Source organism: Balaenoptera acutorostrata, chromosome 4 (assembly GCF_949987535.1).
Source record: "Balaenoptera acutorostrata chromosome 4, mBalAcu1.1, whole genome shotgun sequence".
Classification (NCBI taxonomy): domain Eukaryota; kingdom Metazoa; phylum Chordata; class Mammalia; order Artiodactyla; family Balaenopteridae; genus Balaenoptera; species Balaenoptera acutorostrata.
Genome location: NC_080067.1, coordinates 39305171 through 39320569, shown reverse-complemented (window position 1 = coordinate 39320569; position 15399 = coordinate 39305171). Strand labels below are relative to the sequence as shown.

The following is a 15399-nucleotide window of genomic DNA, read 5'->3' as shown; positions in this document are numbered from 1 at the left end:
TCTGTAAAGCTTTTGACTTCTCCATCAAATCTAAACGAGAACCTTGCTGGGTAGCGTATTCTTGGTTGTAGGTTTTTCCCTTCCATCACTTTAAATATATCGTGCCACACCCTTCTGGTTTGCAGAGTTTCTGCTGAAAAATCAGCTGATAACCTTATGGGGATTCTCTTGTATCTTTCACTTTTGTCAATTTGATTACTGTGTGTCTTGGTGTCTTCTTCCTTGGGTTTATCCTGTATGGCACTCTGTGCTTCCTGGACTTGAGTGACTGTTTCCTTTCTTGTGTTAGGGAATTTTTCAGCTATTATCTCTTAAAATATCTTCTCAGGACCTTTCTCTCTTCTTCTGGGACCCCTACAATGCGAATGTTGGTGCATTTGATGTTGTCCCAGGTCTCTTGAACCGTCTTGATTTCTTTTCATTCTTTATTCTGTTCTGTGGCAGTGATTTCTACCACTCTGTCTTCCAGCTCACTTATCAATTCTTCTGCCTCATTTATTCTGCTATTGATTCCTTCTAGGTGCGCTTTGCATTTCAGTTACCGTATTCTTCAACTCTGTTTGGTTGTTCTTATCTTTTCTAACTCTTTGTTAAAAACTTCTTGTAACTTCTAGCTCTGTGCATCCATTCTTTTCCCACATTCTTGGATCATCTTTACGATCATCACTTGGAATTCTTTCTTAGGTAGATTGCCTATCTCCACGTCACGTAAGTTGTTTTTCTGGGCTTTTATCTTGTTTCTTCTGGAACATATTCCTCTGCCATCTCACTTTGTTTAAATTTCTATTTGTATTTTTATGTATGAGGAAGGTTAGTTATGTTTCTCAACACTGGAGAAGTGGCCCTCTATAGGGGATGTCCTGTGTGTTTTAGCAGTACACTCCCCTCTCATCACCCAAGGGCCAGGGACCAACTGGTCTCAGGGTAAGTTCTGATCTGCATTTGTGTACTCGGTTCTGCAGGCTGCTGGATTGTACCTTTCTTGCTTCTGGTGTCTGCCCCTGGTAGGGGGGAGCTGGGTCTTGGCCCTCTGGAGGCAGGGCCATGTCATGGGGTGTGTCTAGAGGTCCCTGTGGGTTCAGGAAGTCTTTAGGTGGCCTGTCTGCTGATGGGTGGGGCTGTGTTCCTGCCCTGTTGGTCGTTTGGCCTGAGGTGTCCCACTACTGGAACCTACAGGCTGTTGGGTGGAGCCAGGTCTTGGTACTAATGAGCCAAGATGTCATCCACCAGGATTGTTCATGTGGTTGAATGTAGCCCAGTATGCCTGCCACCAGTGTCTATGTCCCCACAGTGAGCCAAAGCCAACCCCCACTTCCAAGGAGCCCTTCCAAGACCCACAGGTAGTGACTTCATAGGAGCCTGGGCCAGACCTGCTTTTGCCCTGGGTCCTGGTGCACACAAGACCTTGTGTGAGCCCTCCCAAGAGTAAAGTCTCTGTTTCCCCCATTCCTGTGGGGCTCCTGCACTCAAGCCCCACTGGCTTTCAAAGCCAGATGCTCTGGGGGCTCCTCCTCCTATATGCCAGACCTCCAGGCTGGGGAGCCTGACATGGGGCTCAGAACTCTCACTTCTGTGGGAAAATTCCTGTGATATAATTGTTCTCCAGTTTGTGGGTCACCCACTTAGCGGGGTATGGGATTTGATTACATCATGAGCGCACCCCTCCTACCATCTCATTAAGTTTCTTCTTCATGCCTTTGGATATAGAGTATCTTTTTTGGTAGGTTCCAGTCTTTTTTTTTTTTTTTTTTAATCAATGGTTGTTCAGCAATTAGCTGTGATTTTGGTGTGCTCGTGAGAGGAGGTGAGCTTAGAGTCCTTCTACTCTGCCATCTTGCCTCCCAACTGACTTTTATTTTCTAAGTGAGGAAGGAAGAACCTCTGGAGAGAGAACTAGGTCACTGGGGGACTGGGAAGGAAGGAAAACATTTCATGTTCCTTTTGAATAACAACCATGTGACTGCATCCTATTAAAAAAACATTTAGAAGCAATAAAGTGTAGATAAAGGAGAGGCAGGTGCATATGAGGGAACCAAAGGGAAGGGGAATATGAGCACTGATGACAGAATGAGACCCTGAACACTGGACCACCAGCGCCCCCATCAGAACACTCCCACTCACCATCGCTGACACACTGATAAATGAGGACCACGTCCGCCACCTGCAGGGAGAGTTCATCTGGTTGCTTGGCAGTAAATGATCTAATGATTTCCACTTGGGTCAGTGCTGAGGGCGAAAGGGGACATAATGAACTTCCGGTAGCAGTGGAAAAACAAAAGAGGTACAAATCAGTAATCTGCATTCACTTAGTCTTTCTGTGCAATCAGAGCCAGCACAGATAGAAACAAGGTAGACTCCTAAAAAGCAGAAAATCTTTCCCAGGAATTCTCTTACTTGGCTAAGAGCTTTAGGATTTTAGAAGCTCAGAATCGAGAGAGGCCTTCTATGATACATGAATCCCCTCAAAAATAGCCTTGATAAGAAGTCATTAGATACATCACACAATAGAGCAGAAGACAGTCACTGTGCATTGGGGAAACTGAGTCAAGATAGATCAGGTATGTGCCAAGGCCATGAGGATAAAATCCAAAATCTATCCAGTTCTCCTGGCTCTCATCCAGGGTGCTCCCCCAGCCCACCCAACAGCACATAAAAGCTGCCAGAGAAGTTTAGAACTAAAAGGAGCTCCAAGCAAAAGTTAGTTAGAAAACATTTTAGTTTCCCTCAAATTCTCGATCATAACAAATCAATTTTTACTTCAGTGACTTGCTACTGGCTGGCCTGAGTTTTTACTCTGTTTTTTTTAATATGAAACTTGATTCCAGAGAACTTTCAAACCAGTCACTTTAGCTCTGACTCTAAGCTTAAAACTATGATTTTTGAGTGCTCCAGAATATCCACGTTTGCTGCCCTAATTCTTTGAATTTGACCTTCCAGCTAGAATCATCCAGAGCAGCATAACAAGATGCTTAGCATATGACACTAATCTTTACTGTACCAGTTCCTAGTTCCCTAGAAGAATAAAATATATTCTTTAATATTACTTTAATTAAAAAAAGTCAAAAGGAAGGGTAAAGTAATTTACCTTAAGGTTAAAAATCCATTTCAGCTTAGATTCACACTGTCAGTATGGAGAAGGTTTAAACATGCTACTATTGCCCATAAACAACAGCTAGAAATTTAAGAGCTTTACAGTATAAGCAGGGCTTTCAATGTAAATTTAACTTAATCCTCACTATCATAACCCCATGTTGTATATAATAATGCACCTAACTTGCAGATGATTTAAGAGGCTCAGAAAGGCTATGCAGTGATCTACCATGTTTACACAGCAAAGAACTGCACTTTGAATTCAGTCCCCTTGACTTCCAAAGCAGGGAGCATCCAGAGCTGAGGTGGGGCGGCAGGAAGGAAATCTTGGAGAAAACGTACAAAGCCGGTACTGTGGAGGTTAACCACTAATAACCCAGCGACCAGCAGGGGGCAGAGCCCTCCACGCTCCAGAGCAGACGGCCCTCCAGGTACTTACAGGTTCGGTCCGGAGGCTGCTTCCCGCTGCTGTGTCCCAGGGCAGTTATCCAGCGGGCTCGCTCGCTCCTAAACACAGAGGGCAGATCCCGTTGAGAGATTCAGCGGTGCTTAGACACAGAATGAAGTATGTTCTGGAATGCAAAGGCATTCCCCGAAAACAGGGCAGACATTCTCTAGAGAGGTAAGTGGCTGGCCTTCAAAGCCAGGGTAAGAGTTATTTAAAAATGAAAACAATTAATAAAATAAAAATGATCATCTGGGAAATCTCAAATAGGCCTCAAGTGAGTCATTGTCAAAAGATTCTGAATGAATTTAGCTTGTTATTAAGTGGAATTTCTCATATAACAGTTTAACATTTAACAAATATCTGATTACACTAATACATTATAATCACAAAAAGATATTTCGTACTCTCACAATCTGATGTTTAACCTTTCAAAAAAGTAAATTTCATTTTTAAAAATCCTAGTAAATCAGTCTCTTGCCACTCCCTCCCCTCTTCTCCTTCCCCCACACTCAACCCATTTCCAAATAAATGAGAAACCTGACATTATTTAAAGTTGTTCTGTTCCTCGTACAACAAATGTTGCCAAATATGAGCCTTAGTGAAATAGAAATTCTTTGTTCTCAAATGCTTAAAATAATTTAGTGATTACAGGAAAAAAAATTTTTTTAAGGTAAAAAACGACCAAAAGCTTTTAAACAATATTAAGCTACAATTACATGAAACAGAATAATTATTTAACTAAAGGATCAAAAGTTTCAGATGAGCAAGCATTACTCCATAGCACTGTGATTAAAGAAACCACACACACATACACACTTGAAAATCTTTTAAGAAGCATTTACATGGCAGATACAGCACTTGACATCCATTATTTCCTGTAAGCTTCCCAAAAGCCTGTTTAAGGGATGAGAAGACTACACAGAAGTTCAGAGGTAAGCGACCCAAACAAAGGTCAGTTTCTACTATGCCACTCTACCTTCTTAAGAAGGGATGCCTTATAGAAATAAAAAATTAAAATTAAAAAAAAAATGGGACCTAATCAAACTTATAAGCTTTTGCACAGCAAAGGAAACCAGAAAAAAAAAAAAAAAAACCAAAAAGACAACCTATGGAATGGGAGAAAAATATTTGCAAATGATGCAACCAACAAGGGCTTCATCTCCAAAATATACAAACAGCTCATGCAACTCAATATCAAAAAAGAAACAACCCAATCAAAAAATGGGCAGAAGATCTAAATAGACATTTCTCCAAAGAAGACATACAGATGGCCAAAAAGCACATGAAAAGATACTCAACATCACTAATTATTAGAGAAATGCAAATCAAAACTACAGTGAGGTCACCTCACCCCGATCAGAATGGCCATCATTAAAAAGTCTACAAATAAATGCTGGAGAGGGTGTGGAGAAAAGGCAACCCTCCTACACTGTTGATGGGAATATAAATTGGTGCAGCCACTATGGAGAACAGTATGGAGGTTTCTCAGAAAACTAAAAATAGAACTACCATATGATCCAGCAATCCCACTCCTGAGCATATACCCGGACAAAACTCAAATTCAAAAAGATACATACACCCCAATGTTCACTGCAGCACTATTTACAATAGCCAAAACATGAAAGCAACCTAAATGTCCATCACAAGATGACTAGATAAAGAGGATGTGGTACATATATACAATGGAATATTACTCAGCCATAAAAAAGAATGAAATAATGCTATTTGTAGCAACATGGATGGACCCAGAGATTATCATACTAAGTGAAGTAAGTCAGAAAGAGACAAATATCATATGATTATCACTTACATGTGGAATCTAAAATATGGCACAAATGAACCTATCTCTAAAACAAACAGACTCACAGATATAAAGATCAGACTTGTGGTTGCCAGGGGGAGGGGGAAAAGGGAGAGATGGATTGGGAATTTGGGGTTGGTAGATGCAAACTATTATATTTGGAATGGACAAACAACAGGTCCTACTGTATATAGCACAGGGAACTATATCCAATCTCCTGGGATAAACCATAATGGAAAAGAATAGTAATAAAAGAATGGAAACGTGTAAAACTGAGTCACTCTGTTATACAGCAGAGATTGGCACTACATTGTAAATCAACTATACTTAAATTTTTTTAGAAGTAAAAAAAAAAAAAAAAAAGAAAAGGGGATGCCTTTATGCCTGGTACTTTAAACAAAAAAACTTGGAGATTTTCTCCCACAACGGCCTGCACCTAAAAGATGCTTCTCACCATCACTCTATCTTCACTCCCCGATGTGTATCCATCCTTCCATCCAGACAGAGCAGACTTCTTACAGTCTGGAACTCGACATGCTGTTCCACACCTTTCCTATCTGTTCTTCTCACTGTCAAGTACGACCTTCCCCCTGTTTTTACCGAGCTGTGCCCACTCATCATCACTATTTGATTGCTTTATTGAAGAACACACACATAAAATAAAACACTGCACTAATCTTCAGTGTATACAGATCTGTGTTTACTTAGGTACAACCACGTACACATGCCCACAGACGTGCCAGGAGGTTCCTTTTTTGTCCCTTTCCAGTCAATAACCTGCAAAGCTAACTGCTGTTCTGATTTCCATCACATAGACAAGTTTTGCCAATCTTGAACTTTATGAAAATAGAATCCTGTAATATTGTCCACTTTGGTATCTGGCTTCTTTTATTCAACACATCTACTCAGTATTGAAAACACAAGCCTTACCTCCTCCAGGTGGCCGCCTCTGATGCGTGAACCCACACTCCCGTCCCCATCCCATTCTTGATAATCCTGTTCCCACACCCCCCTCTGCACAGCTCTGTCACACTGCCCAGCAGCTGTAGGCCTCCTGAAGCCAGGCACCTTATCTCCACAACTGCCTGCACATAACAGGAGCTCTGTAAACCGTGACCTCAGATAAATCACTACTACTCATTGACCCCCGATCTTTTATGGGCTTGTCTGTTTCTCTGACTAGGCCATAAACTCCCCAAGGACAGTAATTGGATCTTGTTCTAAATAGCATAGGGGATCACATATATGCCAGGTACTGTGCTTTTTTGTATTTGGCAAGTACCATCTAGTCTAATCTTTACAACCATCTTGCAAATATTACCGTTATTATTCCCAATTTTTTTCAGAGGACAAAGCTGAAGTCTGAACTGTTAAGTGCCTGCTCACAGTAAAACTGCTAAGTGGTAGAGTCAGAATATAAGCCAGGCGGCCGGGGATCAAAGAGGTGGTACTCCCTAGCAGGTGCTCACAAAATAACGAGGGAGGGCAGGAAGGGTGGAAACTGCAGTCTGCTGAAAGACTTACTTAAAAGAAGAAAAGGAGGCTGGGCCCTGGTCGAGCTGGTGAGTCAAGTAGTAATATGCACAGTTTATGTAAAAACTGATGACACCGTCTTGCTTTTAGAACCTTTGTCTCTCTCTAATACAGGACACAAAAGGCTTCAGGGTGGTTTTATAAGGAACAAGTAAAGCACAACCTCCTTTCTGATAATCCCAAGCAAACACTTAAATCTTTGATATCTCTTTGTTGGGTAAGATTTTTAAAATTCAGGCTCAACTAGAATTTCCAAAGTACAAAGGCAACTGAAAGCTGAACAGTATCTTAAGGATGTAAGAGTTGTTCGCCATGAGTAACCTAAAACGACCCATTTGCATCTCCACATGCCATACCCAGACATGTCCAACTCATCTTTGGCTTACCATGACATCTTCACATGGCCCTAACTGCTGTCTGCAGTCCTTCAAGTCAGATCTCCCAGCCGTGGACCGTCTCTGGCATTTGAGTGGCAGCTTTTAGTGGCAGCCTCACCCTGCAGCCAGTTTCTAGAAGTCCAGGTGAAAAATCTTTCACTCCTGCAGCATGCTGCCTGGATGCTAATGGCATCCCTTCGACATGGCGGCCCCTCCCAGGGGCTCCAGAGGACAGAGCAAGACGGTCCTTATTGCCTCGCTGAAAGGAGCCGCTTCTTGAAATGGCCTCAATTGAATCAGTCCCACGCCCTCTGAGATGCCATCAAAACCGCACGACATTACCCAGGGCTTCCAAGAGGCATGCCAAGGAGCTCCCTCCCATCACGAGGCGGAAAGCACTGCATCTCTAAAGCAGGGAGGAGACTCACTCCACATAAAATGGAACTCTAAGAACAAGAACACCCCGGGCCTAGACATACCCATTATTAAATTTAGATATGAAGTCCAAGGCTCACACACACACAGCTATTTTCTCCAGGGACGAGGTGAGACAATCAACACGAATTCACAATCCATGCCACACCCAGCTTACTGAGATTTCCCTTTGCCCAAAGTGCCAGAATCAGCAATGCCGCTAATGGGGACCCGGGGCAGATCAACTTCTAAGGTGCTCCTCACCCCTCCTTCCTTCAAACAAACAACATTCACCAAGTCCCTGCCTTTGCAGGAGCCCTGTGCCAGGCTGGGGCTGCCAAGTGAGTAAAATGGGGCCTCTTGCTCTCCACAGCCTTCCTTCAATGAGGGAGCAGACAGAGCGACAGACAGACGCACACAGAATCCAACACACTGTGCGACGTGCTGGGATGGCGCCCTCTAAATAAAACCCGTCTGAGAGTCGAGAAGAGACCCTTTCCACGTAAACATCTGGAAGCGCAGTCCTTTCTCTATGCACGGCATGAAATGATGCACCTACAGCTCCCCACTCAGGAGTCAGCTGTCACAGTATCTTGTCCTGTCCCTCATATGATTGATTAAGCACCGTAGGTTTAAACTTAATTGCACAAAGGCTGAAGATACAGCCAAGCTGGACTTCGCATTGAATACCAGGCATCTGCTAGAAAACACAGATCCACACTAGGAAAGTAGAAAGCAGGGTGTGAAACAGAGATAGGACTGTGAATGAGACGGAATGGAACAAACGCCCACAAAGGGCTTCACCACTGGAGGGGGGTCTCCCTGGATTTTCAGTAGAAGTGAAGAGACCTCAGCTGCTGTTTAACCTTCCTTTTATCCCTTTGAAAATGGCATTTGACCAGATGTATACCTTTTGTGCTCCTTTCCACGGCCTACAACTTTACCTATGGTTCCTTGTGAAACTCCTATACCCATGGCCTTTGGGAAAAAAGTCTTCCTAAGGAATAGGATCATGGAGATGGCTGTTTTTGTTCATTCTCTCACACATTCAATTCAACGAGATGAGATCAATAAGCTGATCCATTAAAGAAAACCCACAGGGCAAAAATCGTCCTCATGAATGCTGTGCAACAAAGCCTTATAAAGCTGGACACCAGCTCAACTTAACTAACTTAAAAAATCTAACCAAAGCAAAGTAGTTCCCCTAGCCCACTAAGAGGTCGAGAAATTTAGATTCCATGACATGTTATATAGTTAAATCAACTGTTTCCTGTTTATCATATCAAACAGCTCATGAGACCTAGTCTGGTCCAGAATCCTGAAGTTAACCTTAAGTGGGTCAACTACCTGTTTCCTTGGAAAAAAGACCTACACCATCACCTGCTCTCCTGTTTTACTGCAGGTCAGTGATGAGGAATCACCAAAGATTTAAGTATCTTGACGGGCACTGTACAAATGTAAAAGATTATTGGACATAGACTCCAGATTCAACGAAGAAAAAAATACTACAATCTGTAATAAATACATTTTTTTGCCATACAAATTGTGATCTCTATATGTGGATTTTTCTTAAAGGATGAAGAGTATCTCAGACGTACTATTTACAATTTTATCCTATCCTATTTACTTCCTGTTAATTAAATCATTAACAGAAGCAGGAAGAGAGCAAAAGACTGCCCGCAAACAATGCCCCTTTATCAGGAGGGCCCAGGAATGGGTTGTCAGAATGGCTGAGAGGACTATTAGGCGTCTGGTTCAATTTGTGAGACAGAAACTTTGAGAAGGGCCTTTGCTTACAGCTTAAGGTGATTATATCTCATAGCTAAATAGAACGGGTGAAGAAAGTTTTTGTTCATTACTGAACGTGTCCTTATGTCTCATCTCTGCACAGGCTGGACCCAAATGCCATCCAAATTCCATTATGGACGCAGGAAGCCAAGGACGCCACTTGCCACAGTGTTGCTCTGTGCCAGCTGCAGCTGTCTGGGCTTCATTTTAATGAAGGCAGACAAAGGGGGCTCTCGGCCTTGAACATTCCTCTTGCAAGGCCCAGAGGAAAAAGTGACATTAGTAAAACATTCCTCCCTTGTCCTTTTATCAAGCGTAAGCTTCTGTATTTTCCACCAACCACTGTCTCATTAATAATGCAGTGACTTAAGATCTTTAACAAGCAAACAGATATAACACAGTATGGCTTAGAGGTACATGCTAAAAAAAAAGTTTAACCACATCCTTGACAGCAAATGTTGAAAAACAAGTGGAATTTAGATAAAACTTGCTCTAGCAGCACAAAACAAACAAACAAACAAAAACCCCAGTGAATAGAGACTGATAGAGGAGCAGTATTTCTCTACATGCTGCTACTAGTCTACCTTGCCTTGGATATAGAAAAGCAAATTTTATTAATTGTAGGGCAATTCCAAAAAATATTTATTGGGAACCTGCTACATACAAAGTGAGAAAAGGACAAAACTGGAGCTGAGTGTGGGGATTAGTAATAAAACCGTGAAGGACTGATTGGAGAGAAGAATGGTTAGGAGGCTTTGAGGGTGGTTCAAAAGATAAAGGATGTATGGGTTGCCCTGGGAAGGAGGTAGTGGGATGGAAACATGTGGGAAGATGCAACAGAGTTTCATACAGGAAGAACCAGTCTGGGATGGATCTGTTCAGATCTAGAAGCATCAGAAACGACACCAAGTCTCCAGACTGGGTACCTTGAGATGGTGTCAAGGGTACCATTTACAGAAATGTGTGTGTCAGGGAAAGCAGAGCGTGCTGGTGACGACTGGTTCCAGACAGGCTGCATTTCTGAAGGGGAAGTGAAGAGGCAAGGTTACATGTGGGAGAAGAACTAAGGGCACACAGACAACAGCTTGAGAACATCTCAAAAAGGGGGTTAGTGTCAGAGAGCTGGGCAGCTAACAAAATTAAATGATATTAGAGGTAAAGAAAGCGGAAGACTGGACTGCTGGGTGTGGTACCTAGGAAGCCACTGCTCATCTTCTGATGGAGCACCCTCAACTGGGTGGCAGAGGAAGATGCCATACTGAAGACGGTCAAGGAGTAACTCAATATAGGGCGTCAGCTGCTCAAGCCAAATACCCAAAGCATCATCGATTCCTCTCTTTCACTCACAGCCACCCCAACTCATCCTGTCCTTCAGTTGGTCCTGTTGTCTCCACCTCCACAATGTTAGGTTTCCATCTCCTCGCACAGACCACACTCCATCCCAACATCAAGACTCCCCTGGACTGGGACTTCCCTGGTGGCGCAGTGGTTGAGAATTCACCTGCTAATGCAGGGGACACAGGTTCGAGCCCTGGTCTGGGAAGATCCCACATGCCGCAGAGCAATTAAGCCCGTGCGCCACAACTACTCAGCCTGTGCTCTAGAGCCCGTGAGCCACAACTACTGAGCCCGTGAGCCGCAACTACTGAGCCCGTGCACCACAACTACAGAGCCTGCACTCTAGAGCCCCATGCTCTGCAACAAGAGAAGCCACTGCAATGAGAAGCCCGCGCACTGCAACGAAGACCCATTGCAGCCAAAAATAAATAAGTTTTAAAAAATCATTAAAAGACTCCCCTGGACTAATGCAACAGGACCCTAACTGCTCTCCCCACTGAAACTCCTGTGTCCACACCAGTCTTCCATGGAACTCCGCATTCCAGCCTAGGAGGCTCTAAACCAGTGCTTCTCAAAATATCTGGGATGAAGAACTGGTCTTCACCACCCCCAACGACCCCCTCTGCTCCAATTCATTGTGGACCAGGCGTTCTCAAATACAATAAAAATGAGTTACTGATAAAATAATCACATGCTTTGATGCTGCAGAAATGTCAAACTGCTATAAGTTTTTGACTGCTTCCCTCAAGCCGGGCCAGTAGCGGTTTGAGGCCTGGCAGCCCACAGACCACACTGGAATAACTCTGCTCTAAAACGCTCTGGGCTCCACCAGCCTCTCAACCACCCACTCTCTCCCTGGCTTATTCTGATCTAGCCAATTTCACTACGTTCAAGCCAAGTCTGATGGCCTCGAACTTGTTTCCCTAGGAGTCTGGCACTTGCCGTGCCCTCTGCCTGGACCGTTCTGGCCCTGCATTTTCCCATGGATGGATTCCTTCCAGGCACTCAGGGCTCAGTCCCAAATGTCACCTGGAGAAGTCCTCCTCTGCCATCTAATTTAGAGGACAGATCCCCATCCCAGCCCTTAACACTCTGGAATACATTCCTGGCTTTACTGTTAGTTAGTTAGTTAGTTAGTTATTTAGGCTGTGTTGGGTCTTTCTTTCTGTGCAAGGGCTTTCTCTAGTTGCAGCGAGCGGGGGCCACTCTTAATCGCGGTGCGCGGGCCTCTCACTATCGCGGCCTCTCTTGTTGGGAGCACAGGCTCCAGACGCGCAGGCTCAATAGTTGTGGCTCACGGGCCCAGCTGCTCCGCGGCATGTGGGATCTTCCCAGACCAGGGCTCGAACCCGTGTCCCCTGCATTGGCAGGCAGATTCTCAACCACTGCACCACCAGGGAAGCCCGCACTTATTTATTTTTAAAATTGGATGAAGAAATGCTTTCCCACCATCCCAGTTCACTGTAGGCCATCTGCCCAGGCAGACTGGCAAAAGTTCAGTGCCACCAAAGTCACCTCCTTGAGGGCAGGAGGCACACAGGCATAGCTTCTTCAGTGGAACGGAAGCCCCCGGAGGGCAGGGATCTGGTCTCTGCACTGTTCACTGCTACATCCCAGCACTTAGAATAGCACCTGAAAGGATGCAGGTGCACAATAAAAATTCACTGAGTAAATAGGGAGAAATGAAAGCTGCTCTCTTGAGAAGTGCAGCTGTAAAGGGAAGGAGAGTCTTAGGGGTGGGTTGGGGGCCAGCAGTAGTACAGCAGAGGGTGGGCAAGACAGAAAACAGGAGGAGAAAAATGAACTAACAAGAGGGGCACACACAGCAAGCATTTGGAATTCTCGGGGACAAGATCACCAGGAGCAGCGCTGAGGGGGCTTCCTTGTAGAGGAAAGACTTGGCACTGGGCCTTAGCCCTGAGAAGTAAGATACTTGGTAATTCGAGGAGTTCTGAGAAGGGCATTCCAGGAAGTAGGAAAAACATGGGCAAAGGAACAAGAAAGGAAGTTTTTAAATGGAAGATAATTTGAGGGATGCAACATCTATTCAGCATTTTATTATAAAATATTTCAAACCATATGATGCCTTAGATTTACCACAAACTTTTTCATTTTAAGTCTATGAACTAAAAAAGTCACATTTTAGTACTATTTCACATTTAATAGCAACTAGCTTCCTGGAGTTTCCGTTCCAGAGCCAGAACAAGGCTAAGTTGAGCAGCAAGATGGGGGCGGAATAGTCTCCGAGATGGCAGCTTCTCAGTAAGAAGCTTAAAATTTGTTATTAGAAAGAACATCAGATTCAGGTCAAGATCTAGTCCCATGTTGGCAGTAACTCACCTCCTGCGTGACTTTAGGCAAATCACTTCACCTTTTTGAGTCTCATCTTACATCTGGGAGAAAACTGAGGGAGTTGGACTACAGACCTATACTTAGGGTCACAACATATTTTATCGTCTAAAGACACTTTGGAAAGTCAAAGAGGGTGCTATTCTTTTTTTTTTTTTTTTTTTAAGAAATTCCTAATTGTTTGTTTGTTTTTTTTAAGTTTTAATTTTTATTTATTTATTTATTTATTTATGGCTGTGTTGGGGCTTCGTTTCTGTGCGAGGGCTTTCTCCAGTTGTGGCAAGTGGGGGCCACTCTTCATCGCGGTGCGCGGGCCTCTCACTGTCGTGGCCTCTCTTGTTGCGGAGCACAGGCTCCAGACGCGCAGGCTCAGCAATTGTGGCTCACGGGCCCAGTTGCTCCGCGGCATGTGGGACCTTCCCAGACCAGGGCTCGAACCCGTGTCCCCTGCATTGGCAGGCAGATTCTCAACCACTGCGCCACCAGGGAAGCCCGAGGGTGCTATTCTTAATTTTGCCAGAACAACAGACATACGCTGATCCCAAAGAAACCAAGATGCACAGTCATCTTACTTACATGCTTCAGCTCTGAAGCACCATCCTTCTCTAGAAACACCCAAGGCTCCCTTCATGCTCTCTAGCTGGCCCTGTGCCTGGCACGTCCCAGATGCTCACTAAGCGTTTGCCCCATTTCCTTTTGGTGAGCTTTTCTGCATTCTTTATGTAATCAAAGCTATTGATCTGCTCTTCCACAACTTCACTGCCTTATAATAGCTGAACCGCCCTTGTGCCAAACAGCTGCACCCTTCCTTCGGTTGATTTTACATTCCATATAGTCCCAGGTGCCTCTACTATGGAACAGTTTTTCAAAGAAGGTAAATATTTAGGTACAAACCCTATTCTTTTTCAAACCAAAGAATAAGTAGGCAAAGAATGTAATCGACTGGTCGGAAATTCTGCAGTTACTCAAGGCCTGGGTGGGTGGTGGTGAAAGCCTTCTCAACTAGCTTGCTAATGGACCACTTTAACCATGTATAACATAAAAGAGAGAAACGTTAAAAAAACATACCTATGCATTTGGCAAATCTCAGAAGCAAAGAAAACATTCTGCATAGGCCTGAACTCTGATTGCTCAAAACCAGGTAACCCAGAGCTGGCCTGCACATTTCCAAATACAGCATGTAACGACTCGTTAGACTTTTAAACGCTGATTGGGTTTTTTTGGTTTTGTTGTGTTTTGTTTTAAGGAAAGTGCATCCTGCCTGTCATATACTTTCTTTCAGCACCAATGATACCTTATGCCTTGTAGGTTTAAAAGTATTTGTCCAGTTATTTACTTTAACTGTAATTGACTTGGGGGGGGGGGGGAGTGAGGGAGTCACTTCTTCCGTACCCAAGGAGACAGCCGCCCCTCTGCCCCTTCTGGAATGTTCTCTTGCTATTAATGAAAGAACTACAGATATGAGTCATACCCACGGGTTTACGGGTGACATAACTAGATATTCTGAGAACATTTCTCATTGAGGAAATGAACACCCATTCAGTCCATGGCAAGATCAAAAGGCAAGAGGGTGGAGAACGTCCCAGGAAAGGATCTAGCCTTGGTGTAAAAACTGGACACTCGGGTTTACTGCCTACTGTCTTGGAATAATCTCAGAAACCAGCAGTAGAGATTACATAAATTATGAATGAGACAGTCAGGAAAAGCTCTGCTGATAAAGAGCAAACAATCCTTATAAACACAGAGAAAAGGAAAACGTAAAGCGAAACCAACAACACTTTCTCCCTTACTAAAAAAGACAAAATAAAATCTTCATTTCTGAGAATTCTTTATAACAAGCAGTAATCTCCAAAGTATTTAAGACTTTTTCATCCTTAAAGTCCTTTAAGATCCAAAGCTCAGACTTACTAAATTCTCTTTTTTTTAAGAGAGGCTTCCCCAAACAGAAGAGGTCTAGGTCTGTCTTCACAGGCCAAGGGGTTTAACCATCTTTAGAGTCAAAGAAATGCCTTCCTCAGCCCTGGTCTTGGGTGTGTCTCCTGCTGGTCACCTGCACAGACCAGCAAGCACTGCACCCACCAGAGGTGCCCTCCCCAGAGGGGAAAACAGAGGAGCATCCTTGGAATGCGGCAGGGCTTTCCAGCAGCTTCCTGGAAGAATTCTGGGACCTTAGGAAGAGGTATTTCTTTGTTTTATAAACAAACACAGAGGATGCCGCTCCTTTTCTTATTCATTCCCTCTGTTAGCTCTTGAGCGCATTT

At 43.9% G+C, this 15399-nt stretch overlaps 1 protein-coding gene across 3 annotated transcripts in view; it reads right to left on the bottom strand.

Moving 5' to 3' along the window:
• The window catches only part of ARHGEF26 (Rho guanine nucleotide exchange factor 26), a 167621-nt gene that overhangs the window by 22469 nt on the left and 129753 nt on the right, over nucleotides 1–15399 (bottom strand). For all 3 annotated transcript variants that reach the window (XM_007164806.3, XM_007164805.3, XM_057545163.1), the window contains 2 exons: nucleotides 3530–3597; nucleotides 2122–2226 (listed from right to left, as the gene is read on the bottom strand). In XM_007164806.3, coding sequence (XP_007164868.2) covers nucleotides 2122–2226; nucleotides 3530–3597 — 173 coding nt within the window. The remainder of the gene's footprint in view (nucleotides 1–2121; nucleotides 2227–3529; nucleotides 3598–15399) is intronic.